Consider the following 13,049-nt stretch of genomic DNA (forward strand, 5'->3'; position numbering starts at 1 on the left):
AATGTTGATGCCTAGCTGTGTAGGTTTTATCTTTGGACTTTGGATCAATGTATAATTTAACGCAGCAATACAAACACTTCTGAAACCTATCATGGCGTATGATGAGTCACCTCCGAGCAGCTACTGAGAACTGCTGGGGTAAGACGATAAGATAACACTCCTTTGACTCTTTTCCTGCGATATACAACACCTCAAAACACTAAAAGCATCGAAATCTTAATAAACATCGACAAAAAAGAAAAAAAAAAAATGAAAGAGTAGATTTAGCAATTTTTAGTCAGTATTATGCTTAGAGATGGCTGTGGAGCAAGAGAAACAGTCTGACAATGGTTGTGACTAGGGAAGACCTCACCAGATCGCAGGAAAATTGTTAAAGGTACCGCCTTATTTGTTATCTGTAGTCATTTTTTTTTTCTCAGTAGGTTTTTTTTTCTTAGTGGAATTTTTTTTCTCATTGTATTTTTTGTTGCCCTTGGCCGGTGTTCATCCTACATAAAAAAAAAAAAAAAAAAAATAATTCCCTTGGTTTGGTTATCTTACCGCATCCCTCCTCGTCGCTGCGGTCCGGGCAGTCCTCTACGCCGTCACAGAGCCACTCCTCTTCCAGCGGGCTTCCGTCCTTGCAGGTGGGGCGGCCAGAGGGGGGACAGGATACCGGGACGGGGCGTGGTGGTGGTGGTGGTGGTCGTGGTGGTGGTCGGGGGAATGGTGGCGTTGAGTGGCATGCCTAAAGGGAGGAAGAGGAAAGGAAAAAGGGGAGTTTTAAAGTATTTTTTAAGTTAACTGTACCAAATATATTATCGGGAGGGGAGAGGAAAAGAGGTATTAAAGTTGTTTTCCCTAAAGCTAACTGTACCAAAGATCTTGAGGAGGAGAGGAGAGGTGAGGGATTTTTAAGGTGCCTTTTTCGTCAAGTACTTATATTGAAACGCTCTCTCTCTCTCTCTCCCTCTCTCCCTTCTCTCTGAAACGCTCTCTCTCTCTCTCTCCCTCTCTCCCCTCTCTCTCTCTCTCTCTCTCTCTCTCTCTTCTCTCTCTCTCTCTCTCTCTTCCCCTCTCTCTCTCTCTCTCCCTCTCTCTCTCTCTCACCTGACCGCCTCGCCTCCACGTACACCCAGTCTCCTTGGCCTGGGCTGGGCTGGGTCATGCCGCACAGGGACCCACGCGGCTCGCACCTCCACTGAGCGGGACCCGACAGTCCGCCTTGGGGAGCTCCGGGGCCGCCGCTGGAAATCTCAAGGCCAGGCATGCGCGATAGTGAGTTCGGACCGGAGTAAGATCCAAAGACGCCTGCTCCTGCAGTATCCTGCGGCAGGGTGGCGTTGCAGGCTCCAGAAAACAGCTGCACATCGTCGATCCAGACCTCAGTGGCAGGTTCGTCTGCTGTCGCCTTCACTACAACCTAAATGGCGGGACGGTGAGGGTAAACATGAGAACGTAAGGGAATAAAGCTACACGTGGGGTGACAGGACGGTGGAATAAACGACACACACACACACACACACACACACACACACACACACACACACACACACACACACATACACGCACACAAAAGCTGGCTAGGTAGATAGGTAGGTAGGTGTATAGATAGATAATTTACTCACCACAATCTATAAAATATTACACAACATATCACTTAAATGGTCCAAAGAAAAACAATATTCTTACGCTTTGCTGAATAAAGAACACATCTTGTATGAGCACGTAAAATACAAAGTCTGACTTAAAACAAGCACTAAAGAAATCATAAAAGCCAAGAATATAAAAGTTAAAGATTATATAAAAACAAACACACACACACACACACACACACACACACACACACACACACACACACACACACACACACACATACACACACACACACACACACACACCTGGTAGGGTAGCGAAGATGGGGGAAGCGTCACACACTCATACAGCCAGTGATCTCCCTTGCTGCGGCACTGTCTCCAGATGGTTGTGGTGGTTGTGGTGGTGATGTTAGCGGGAGCAGAGCTGGCCTGGGTGTTCGGTCTGTGGGCCACAACTTGCTGAGCCACTGAGAGACACCTGCTAGTTCCCATGAGGCGGTACCTGGTGATGAAGAGTTCCACAGGTAATGGTGTCGCAGGTAGAGAATGTGGAATAGTAAGTTAAAGGTAAAGGTCCTAAATCGTATAGTTTTCTTTTATTTCTATAGGAGTCCTTTGTTAATATACTTAGCACTGTAAACATGTTTGCATGGACACAAACAAGAATTCGAGGTTAATTTTGTATTTCCCAGGCTGTCATTTAATTAAAGTTAAGGTCCTAGATTGTACAGTTTCGTTAAGTTATTTACTTCTTTGGTTGTCCTTTCGTAGCATTCAGAGCACTGCAAATAATTGCTTACATGGAGAAGGACAAGAATGCGAGGTTAGTTTTATCCTCTGTAGACTGTTCGTTGATTAAAGATGAGTTCCTAAGTCGTATAATTTCTTTAACCCAATTTACATACAAGTATACGGACTTCCTTTGTCAATATCCAGAGGACACTGAAAATTTATTGCATGGATACGGAAAATAATACGAGGTTAATTAATTTTAAGTCTCAAGGTACAGGTGATTAAGGGAAGATTTGTGAGAACAGAGAAAGGAATAAGGTATCCACTCTAAAGTAGTATTTATAATTTAAATTGTGTCCAAAGTGATGGCGAATGATAAGAAAATAACTGAAGAAACCAACGTTATATTACAAGAAAATAAAAGTGTTATTTTCGCTTTAATGTAATGTTTGCATCTATTTACTGAACTAATTATTCAATTTACACCTTATAGCAAAAGTACTCCCTGTGTCAGCTTTGGTATTCTATTAGTCTTATGAAAGCTCCATACAAAAAAGGGGACCAAAGTCTCTCTCTCTCTCTCTCTCTGTCTCTCTCTCTCTCTCTCTGTCTCTGTCTCTCTCTCTCTCTCTCTCTCTCTCTCTCTCTCTCTCTCCTCTCTCTCTCTTCTCTCTCTCTCTCTCTCTCTCTCTCTCTCTCTTTCTTAATATTTAATGTACTCCACTTACTCAATCCCGCTCTTCTTCAGCATAACTTTTCCATTTATTTTAAATTTTTACATCGAACATTCACAGCCTTTATATTTCTTTCAGGTATTTTCCACTTTACCCTTTCCTGTTCCCATCCCTACCGTAGTCAACTAAATCACAACCTTTATAAGTCATTAGCACCTTTAAAACTTTCCATTTTCACGTTTCTTCCAAGAATTTTACATGAGGTCCTTATATGTATTGTCTCTTATTGCATCTTCTTTTCTATACCTCATCTTCATTTTTCTGTCTCTTCCGTTTGTTCACGTATTCCACAACAGGTACTTATGGTTTGCTACACCCACTACCTAGTTTTTCGATTCAGTCTCTCGTTGCGTCTCCTCTATACCTCTTCTTCATTCGCTCGTGCAGCAGGGTAAGGCAGATATTGAATCCAAACACAGTATAGCGATCCATCATTTGAGCGAGTCGTTTCGTAGCTCATCACTCAAGATACTGCTGCTGCTGCTGCTGCTGCTGGCCGGTTCCTCTCGTCTTTCGTCTCTTTCTCTCTTTCTCAGTTCTCGGAGAATCTCAACCCTCCACAAATCCACAAATACTCCTCGTCCACCTCGTTTTCCTTAACAAACACTGCAATCAGACACTCACTCCCGCTTCTTGATGCGCCTCACTGCACCTCAACGCATACCCAGCCACCCACTGACACACTCACTCACACATACTAACACACTCCTTCATCTAGACACCCACACACACATCTCATCACCGAAACGCTATTAAATGGCCTTTGAATAGCGAACAACTTACTTCCTGGTGTCTCTTTTTATTCTTTCCTCTCTATAGTCTCCTGCAGAGAAGGAAAGAGGTGAAAAGACCAACGTAATGACGTCATACCTGTTTCTCGATTCTCTACCATTGATCAGACCTTAAGTGGCCATCCAATCACACTATAGAAGAGAGAAGCATAAGTAATGTTTTCCTCAACTTCTGAAAGTAACATAATAGAAGAATACGATGTGAAAAAAGGGTGAACTGTAGGAAGGGTAAAGCTGGAGAAAGGCTAAGGATGGGAGAGTGTGGAGCCATCTGGTAGTGGAGACAGCGACGTAGTATTATATGGAGGCGTTACATGTTTACGCCTTCAAAACTTTACCCGAAATAATGATCTCCTTATTTTCGCCTGGCTTCACAACAGTCTTTCCCCGCGAGGCGTGAAGGAGGAAGAGTGGGAGGTTTTGTGTGAGCTTCGAGAAACCGAGTCGAAGCGATGGAAAGTTGAGAAAAGCGAGTCTGATTTAGATGATGAAAGCTTTACCGTTCCGCGAAGTGTGGAAGGGAGTGGTCGGTCAGGTGAGAGGGTCCTGCAAAGGTAACAGTTCAATACACTTGTTACGGATGATGGAAATTCATACAGCTCCTCCTTGCGCTGGTACATCTGTTACTCTTTCCTATATTTGTACAGTGGTTACCTGGAAACTGTTCGGGAACCATTAATTTGTTTTCTGCCCACATGGCTTCAGTTCAGATAAAATTGAAAATTTACTGTAAGAAATTACTCACGCTGTTCCATTATCCATAATTCATTGGCTCATTTGTACGTTCGTCATCTGGAAATTGCTGTAGAATCACTAATTTATTCCGAGGTCTCAGGCGTTCGTCATGAAACAAAGCAAAACTCTACACCAAAAAATATAAACAAGCTAGGAATCGGACAGTACAGTTCATCTAAGAAGACCAATAATAAGTACAAGTCAATAGACATCCTCGCGTCCTCCTTTCATGCTCCAACACCCACGTCACAGGTGTCGGAGGGCAGGCACGGGTATTAGGTAAGGTCACTCCTAAACTCCCCTTGTGTTCTCATCCTGGCTGGGGTAAGTGATGGATGGTGAGGCAGTGTCGCTGTGGTCACACCCTCGTTATGTCCTTCACGGATGTCTCGGAATCCTCACATGCAAGAGGGTAAGGAACTGGGGTTTTATTTACTTTTAATTCTTTATATTAGGAGGCTGGTGAAAGGCACACAAATGGTGAAAGAAGGTCGTTCAGCAGCCGCTTCCCTCAAAAGTCGAAAGATAGATGCCAATATAGTTCTGCATATGCTTTGATACTCCTCTCTTGAAACAGAAGTAGATGGGTAACAAAAAACAGTTTGAGAGCTCTAGAGTTTACTGAGCGGAGATATAAATAAAGAAATGGTCAATAGTCAAGTACCATACACCAATCACTTCTACTGTGTTCATCGTTTTTCCTCAACGATTTCCTTAGGATCTACTAATGTTAGGTTCCATTAAGGATACTGCCAGTAGATCGAAGGAGTTGAGATTCAGGAAAATACAATACAAAGTGAAATTGAGAACAAAAGGTTATTAGACTTCTGACCACTACAGTACGAATAACACAATTCAAAAATCATCAACAGAATGTGCTATTTTTCTTTGCACTTGAATGTATGAAGCTCAAGTCTTGCATAATGTTACTAATTAGCGCTTCGGAACTGACACCAGTAATACACCATTCAGGACCATTAGCTACAGTTTAGATGCAGGGAGTGGCAGCACCAGGCAGCAACACAACCCTCGCGAGTCAATTTATTTTTAGTCAGTACATGCAACGTGACATGGAAAAAATTCTATCACTCTTGTTCTGCCCCTTCTAAGCTTATAAAGGACTCCTCTATTCCCCTTCATGCCCACTTGCGCCCTCTACATGTTAGTATAAGAGATTATCTATGAAGAATCCTGAAGCTCAGTTATGGAAGGGGCCGTCATTTTTGCATGGTTTTAAACGCTCAGTTTCCTCTACAGTTAGTGGTCGCCATTTGTCAGGCAGTAAAAAGTAGTGAGTGTGGTAGTTTGGATGATGACAACAGCGGTGGTGGTGGTGGTGGTGGTAAGTTAAAGTGAATTATGATGATAGAAGACCATAAGACGGAAAGGATGTGATAGTAGTAGTAGTGGTGAAGGAGGAGGAGGAGGAGGAGGAGGAGGAGGAGGAGGAGGAGGAGGAGGAGGAGGATGTGAAAAAGGAGGAGGAGGCGGCGGAAAAGGAAAAAAAGAACAAATATAACAAACAGCAGCAGATCTGAAAACACTTACGAGGTTGGTTATAATAAAGCACCCCATCTAATCAGTAGTAGTAGTAGTAGTAGCAGTAGTAGTAGTAGTAGTTGTAATAGTAGTAGCAGTATCACCACCAGAAAAGGAAACACTTGTAATAGGAGTACTGGAGCAGGAAGAGAAGAAAACACTGCAATTTACCTGAAGGAGAAGGATCGAGGCTGCCGAGAGGAGGACACCGTCTCGCTGATCAAACAAGTGGAGTCCCCCAGGCGTGCCTCCCACAAGCACGGCGGCGTGGCTCCCTTCCTCCTCTGCTGGCGACACGGCAAAGACAAGGACGAATGTGTGAATGCGAGAGAGAGAGAGAGAGAGAGAGAGAGAGGAGAGGAGAGAGAGGAGAGAGAGAGAGAGAGAGGAGAGAGAGAGACGAGAGAGAGAGAGAGAGAGAGAAATAGGGATGTCAGATCAGACACAAGAACAAACAAATCACAATGTTTAACTTCAAAGGTTCAATATTAGCCTTGGAATACGTGAGAGCGTGAATGTAAAGACTGTTTCTTAGTAGTAGTAGTAGTAGTAGTAGTAGTAGCAGTAGTAGTAGTAGTAGTAGTAGTAGTAGTTGTAGTAGTAGTAGTAGCAGCAGCAGTAGTAGTAGCAGTAGTAGTAGTAGTAGTAGTAGTAGCATGTTTTTTTCTAGCCTTTGTATATTGGTGGTCAATAAAAATCTATTTATCTAACCTACTGAGTAGCGACTGAGTCTTAGCAGGCAGAGTCTAGGATAAAAAAGCATTGAGTGTATTACTTAGCATCTCTCTACTCTCTCTCTCTCCTTGGGTGCAGCTCGTAGAGGACGTAAGAGTAGAGTAGCCAGTGACGGACAAGAGACAAAGAAACCAATAGAGGAATAGTGAGCGACATGAACAAATTTTTGACCAAGTGCTGTACAATGGGAGACAGGTGTGTAGATAGTGTGTGTAAGGGTATAGAGAAAGACGAGGGACCTTAGAAGCGAATCAAGCCCTATCAGGACCCAAAAAAGGAGGAAGAGAAGGAGAGGAGGAGTATGGAGGAAGATACAGACTAAATACTCTTCTCAGTGCAGCGTACCTTCGTGCTGGCGGATGTACCACACAGTACCGCCGGTGTAAGATACTTTCCAGGAGCAGAAACCAGAGTCAAAGGAACACGAGGCTCCCCCAGAACAGCGCCCTGCCTCCAGCCGCGCCGCCCGCACCGCCACGCCCCCGCCGCCGCTGCTGCCGCCCACGCCCACCGCCCGCAGCACCAACTAAAAATCAAGGGTAGTAGTAGTAGTAGTAGTAGTAGTAGTAGTAAATATGGTAGTTTTAGGAGGAGGAGGAGGAGGAGGAGGAGGAGGAGGAGGAGCATAATAATAATAACAATAATAATGATAATAATAATAATAATAATAATAATAATAATAATAATAATAATAATAATAATAATAATAATAATAATAATAATAATAATAATAACAATAATAATAATAATAATAGTAATAGTAGTAATAATAGTAAGAAGAAGAAGAAGAAGAAGAAGAAGAAGAAGAAGAAGAAGAAGAAGAAGAAGAAGAAGAAGAAAAAGTAGCAGCAGCATTAGCAGCAACAGTAGTAGTAATAATAATAATAATAATAACATTAATAGTAACATCCATACCAGGAGGAGCAGTAGCAGTAACAGCACGAGCACCACCACAGCCATTCACTCCTCACCTGGTACTGGCTGGGCAGGACTTGAGGCAGGTTAACCAAAGCCCGCAGCACTCCGGGACTCTCCACGCGGCCTTGGCTCCACAGCACCTGCTCGCCCTCTTGGTTCTCCTTGCTACCTGGCGTCTGGTGTGCCTCCTCGCCATCTCCTTTTAACCTCAACACCACACGAAGCTCCGCATTGCCAGACAACACACGGTAGAGGAGATTAAAGCAAGCAGCACCTCCTTCCCCTTCCTCCTCCTCTTCCATGTTCTCGCGTGCCTTCTGTGTTTCTGCCTGCTCCTCCCTCTTCCTCAGGTCACCGCGCGCCACTAGTGGAGAGATGAGGTCCGCCCATCGCTGGCCGCCATCGTCACTGCCACCAAGCTCCACAGCCTCCACTCCTGGGTTAGAGAGAGAGAGAGAGAGAGAGAGAGAGAGAGAGAGAGAGAGAGAGAGAGAGAGAGAGAGAGAGAGAGAGAGAGAGAGAGAGAGAGAGAGAGAGAGAGAGAGAGAGAGAGAGAGAGAGAGAGAGAGAGAGAGAGAGAGAGAGAGAGAGAGAGAGAGAGAGAGAGAGAGAGAGAGAGAGAGAGAGAGAGAGAGAGAGAGAGAGAGAGAGAGAGAGAGAGAGAGAGAGAGAGAGAGAGAGAGAGAGAGAGAGAGAGAGAGAGAGAGAGAGAGAGAGAGAGAGAGAGAGAGAGAGAGAGAGAGAGAGAGAGAGAGAGAGAGAGAGAGAGAGAGAGAGAGAGAGAGAGAGAGAGAGAGAGAGAGAGAGAGAGAGAGAGAGAGAGAGAGAGAGAGAGAGAGAGAGAGAGAGAGAGAGAGAGAGAGAGAGAGAGAGAGAGAGAGAGAGAGAGAGAGAGAGTTTTATATGCTAACTACGATAAAAGAAAGACTGACACATGAAAGTCAGGAAGAAAAGAAATTCTAAGTATTCTTCTTACATTTCTTCTTCCTACTTTTTCCTCCTCGCTCCTTTCTCATACTTTTCCTCCTTATTCTCTGCTTTTTCTTTTCCTATTTCTTCTTACTTCCATTCCCTCTTACCTTTCTTCCTTCTCTCCTTCACATATTTACTTCTCCAGTCCTTCCTTCCAAACATATTTTCTCTTAAGTACATAGAATCCCCGAGTTTCCTTTAAACACACTCATTCATCTTGTCTCACACACACACACACACACACACACGCACACATGGACTCTCTCTCTCTCTCTCTCTCTCTCTCTCTCTCTCTCTCTCTCTCTCTCTCTCTCTCTCTCTCTCTCTCTCTCTCTCTCTCTCTCTCTCTCTCTCTCTCTCTCTCTCTCTCTCTCTTTCTGACCGTATTTACCTCCTGCAATGAACTTCCTCTCCTCCTATTCCACCTTGGTTTCCTTATTTCTCTTCCTTCATTAAGTCGCTTCTTTTCCTCCTCCTCCTCCTCCTCCTTTCCTCCCACACAGTAAAAAATTCACGCTTTTTCTCTTTATCTAAAACTTTTTCTCACACCTCTCCCCTGACACCATTTTTCCCCCTTCCGTTTCTTCTCTATTACATTCCCATCTTATTCTGCAGTTTTTTTCTTCCTGCTCCTTCTGGACTTGTGTTTTTTTTTACTTTTACTCCTTTTTCCCTTTCTTTTTATTCCTAGCGTCTCTTCATTTCCTGTCATTTTTCCTTCTCCCTTCTATCTCTCTTGTTTTCCTCGTCATTCTTTCTTCTTTCCACTTACAAGTCTTCCTAATATCAACTCTTCCTCCTCCTCTTCCTTTTCTCCCTTCCTTCCTTCTTTACTTATTTCTATTTCTTCTCATTTCTTTCTATCACACCTTGCATTCGTCTTGTTTCCTTCCTTACACTCGTCTTCGATATTTAATGCTTATTTTTTCCCATCTCTCTCTCTCTCTCTCTCTCTCTCTCTCTCTCTCTCTCTCTCTCTCTCTCTCTCTCACCCTGGTCAGTCAGCTGCCAGTTGGTGTGATCCGTGTGCGTGTTGGTCCATCCACACAAGTCCCGCGTGAAGTTGCAGCTGGTGGCCCTCAGGTGGTCCAGCTCACGCCCACACTGCCGCCCGCGTCCCACCCACACGCCGCCCACGCCCGCTCGGTACTCGCGGCCGTAACCTCGCTCATATTGCATCACCACCTGCAGGGGAAAAAAATATGTTAGTGAGGGTGTTTGGTTAGTTCAGCGTGATGTGGTGTGGTGACTGTGTGTGTGTGTGTGTGTGTGTGTGTGTGTGTGTGTGTGTGTGTGTGTGTGTGTGTGTGTGTGTGTGTGTGTGTGTGTGTGTGTGTGTGTGTGTGTGTGTGTGTGTGTGTGTGTGTGTGTTCCTTTTCATGGTTCATCTTTCTCCGTCCTTCATTTTTTTTTCTCACTATTTCACTTTCTCCTTTTCTTCCTCCTCCTGCTTCTTCTCTTTTTCCTGCGCCTCCAACTCCTCCTCCTCCTCTTCCTCTGCTACACTATTCTAACTGGTTATGAAACCTTTCATAATAAGTAAGTAGTTTCCAGACGGCCAATTAAGGACGTAAAGCTCTGTTGCTGTTTGGTTGTCGTACACAATACTACTCCTCTTCCTCCTCCTCCTCCTCCTCCTCCTCGTCCTGTCTCTCTTCCCTGCTGTTCTGTCTCTCTTCCCTTGCTGTCCTGTCTCTCTTCCCTGTAGCTAGTTAGAAGTAGCTACCAAACAGCCTTGCAAGGACCAAAAGGTCTGTTGCTGTCTGGCTTTCCTTTGTATTCTTCCTCCTCCTCCTCCTCCTCCACCTCCTCCACCTTGCTCCTTCTTCCCTCCGCGCCATCACTCCCACGTGGTCTAGCGGCTAGGACGTCTGGTTTTAACCCAGGAGGCTCGGGTTCGATTCCTGGCGTGGGAACATGTTTTCTCTCTCTCTCTCTCTCTCTCTCTCTCTCTCTCTCTCTCTCTCTCTCTCTCTCTCTCTCTCTCTCTCTCTCTCTCTCTCTCTCTCTCTCGAACAGATATAATAGTTCAGAGGAGTTTGGTGATATTTTGAAGTTTTAAGTTATTTCTCTATATTCTTTCTGTGCTCTTGACGGCGTAATGATAAAAGTTCCTCAGAAATGTTTGGTTTTTATCGCACTGAAGACAATATGTAACTTTTCCTTAAGTTCCTAACAACTCTACCTGATCTTTCTTTTCCCCGATCCACTTGGAGTTGTATATAAGCGGCTTTTTCATGTAAGAGAGGTAGGTGCCAAGGGACAACAAAGTTTATAAATAAAAAGGTTCACTGAGGTGCCAGTCCCGACAGAATAACCAAAAGAATGAACTAGAGCTAGGTAAGTGTCCTGAGACTTCCTTCTTAAAAGAATTCAAGTAATAGCTGCCTCATCACTACTTGTCTATTTTCTCTTGGGAAGACTCACTGTCAAAACGTTATAGAAATAAAGATCTCTTGCTTCATCCTGTGTTTTGTCACCATCACAATCCACTCACTATTCCATTACGTGTCAAAGAGCCTATGGGTGAAAAAAAACGAGACAATGACTTCACTTAATATGCCGTTTCCAAAAAGTAAATTATAGACGGAATAATAAATTCTTATACACATTTTCTAGTGGGTAGGGTATGGGTGTCGGAACGGTGAAACATCCCCGTCCTGGTCCTTAGTTCCCTCATTCACGTAGTCAAGTCGAAACAACGATGCCACTAAACTCACTGTCATGAATTCCAGCGTAGTAATTCTGCTACTTGAAGACAGTATTACCGGGTTCACGTGTCCTTAGGTGGCAGAGTTACCGAGCCAGGAACACTTTAACACCGTAAAAGTACTCTAATATTTCGAAGTCTAAAAACTGATACCCGATTTCTTGTGTTCGTGTATTTCTCTCCTTCTTCTTCTTCTCCTTCTTCTTCCTTCTCTTCTTTCAAAATGTTAGTCAATATATAATGCATATAATAACGAAAAATGTTAGAAAAATTACTATAAATAAAATGTCCAAATATCTTTTTTTCTTTTCTTCTTCTTCTTCTTCTTCTTCTTCTTCTTCTTCTTCTTCTTCTTCTTCTTCTTCTTCCTCCTCCTCCTCCTCCTCCTCCTCCTTCTCCTCCTCCTCTTTCCTTTTCTCCTTCTCGTCTCTCATTATCTTCAACATCCTTTAACAAATTTCAAGATCGTGAGGACAAAAATAGTCAGACACAAACACACAAAAAAAATCCTTCCAAATTACAGAAGCAAGAAAAAAAAAACTTGTAGAAGATGACGAAAAGAATTGTAGTAGTAGTAGTAGTTGTTGTTGTTGTTGTTGTTGTTGTTGTTGTTGTTGTTGTTGTTGTTGTTGTTGTTGTTGTTGTTGTTGTTGTTGTTGTTGTTGTTGTTGTTGTTGTTGTTGTTGTTGTTGTTGTTGTTGTTGTTGTTGTTGTTGTTGTTGTTGTTGTTGTTGTTGTTGTTGTTGTTGTTGTTGTTGTTGTTGTTGTTGTTGTTGTTGTTGTTGTTGTTGTTGTTGTTGTTGTTGTTGTTGTTGTTGTTGTTGTTGTTGTTGTTGTTGTTGTTGTTGTTGTTGTTGTTGTTGTTGTTGTTGTTGTTGTTGTTGTTGTTGTTGTTGTTGTTGTTGTTGTTGTTGTTGTTGTTGTTGTTGTTGTTGTTGTTGTTGTTGTTGTTGTTGTTGTTGTTGTTGTTGTTGTTGTTGTTGTTGTTGTTGTTGTTGTTGTTGTTGTTGTTGTTGTTGTTGTTGTTGTTGTTGTTGTTGTTGTTGTTGTTGTTGTTGTTGTTGTTGTTGTTGTTGTTGTTGTTGTTGTTGTTGTTGTTGTTGTTGTTGTTGTTGTTGTTGTTGTTGTTGTTGTTGTTGTTGTTGTTGTTGTTGTTGTTGTTGTTGTTGTTGTTGTTGTTGTTGTTGTTGTTGTTGTTGTTGTTGTTGTTGTTGTTGTTGTTGTTGTTGTTGTTGTTGTTGTTGTTGTTGTTGTTGTTGTTGTTGTTGTTGTTGTTGTTGTTGTTGTTGTTGTTGTTGTTGTTGTTGTTGTTGTTGTTGTTGTTGTTGTTGTTGTTGTTGCTGCTGCTGCTGCTGCTGCTGCTGCTGCTGCTGCTGCTGCTGCTGTTGTTGTTGTTGTTGTTGTTGTTGTTTGTTGTAGAAGAAGTAATAGAACAACAGTAGTAACAATAGTATTTTGCGATTGAACCCTTTTTGTCTTTTTTCATATTTCATCTTTCCTATTTTTTTTTCCATCGGCAAGTATCTCCTGAAATTCCTCTATATGATTATGTCAGTATGCGTTCCTCAAGTCCTGATCCAAGGGACAACACAATGCAAGATATTCT

General features: G+C 43.0%; 1 protein-coding gene across 4 annotated transcripts in view; it reads right to left on the reverse strand.

Annotated features, from left to right (window-relative positions):
* Positions 1–545: 545 nt before the first annotated feature.
* Positions 546–13,049, reverse strand: part of LOC135098913 (uncharacterized) — a 112,856-nt gene continuing 100,352 nt past the window's right edge. For 3 of the 4 annotated variants that reach the window (XM_064001349.1, XM_064001340.1, XM_064001334.1), the window contains 7 exons: positions 9,726–9,918; positions 7,815–8,197; positions 7,189–7,369; positions 6,280–6,395; positions 1,881–2,079; positions 1,090–1,402; positions 546–727 (listed from right to left, as the gene is read on the reverse strand). In XM_064001349.1, the coding sequence (XP_063857419.1) occupies positions 2,059–2,079; positions 6,280–6,395; positions 7,189–7,369; positions 7,815–8,197; positions 9,726–9,918 (894 nt within the window). In that variant the 3' untranslated portion in view covers positions 546–727; positions 1,090–1,402; positions 1,881–2,058. The remainder of the gene's footprint in view (positions 728–1,089; positions 1,403–1,880; positions 2,080–6,279; positions 6,396–7,188; positions 7,370–7,814; positions 8,198–9,725; positions 9,919–13,049) is intronic. The other variant, XM_064001357.1, reaches the window with a different exon arrangement.

Source organism: Scylla paramamosain, chromosome 4 (genome assembly GCF_035594125.1).
Source record: "Scylla paramamosain isolate STU-SP2022 chromosome 4, ASM3559412v1, whole genome shotgun sequence".
Lineage (NCBI taxonomy): Eukaryota > Metazoa > Arthropoda > Malacostraca > Decapoda > Portunidae > Scylla > Scylla paramamosain.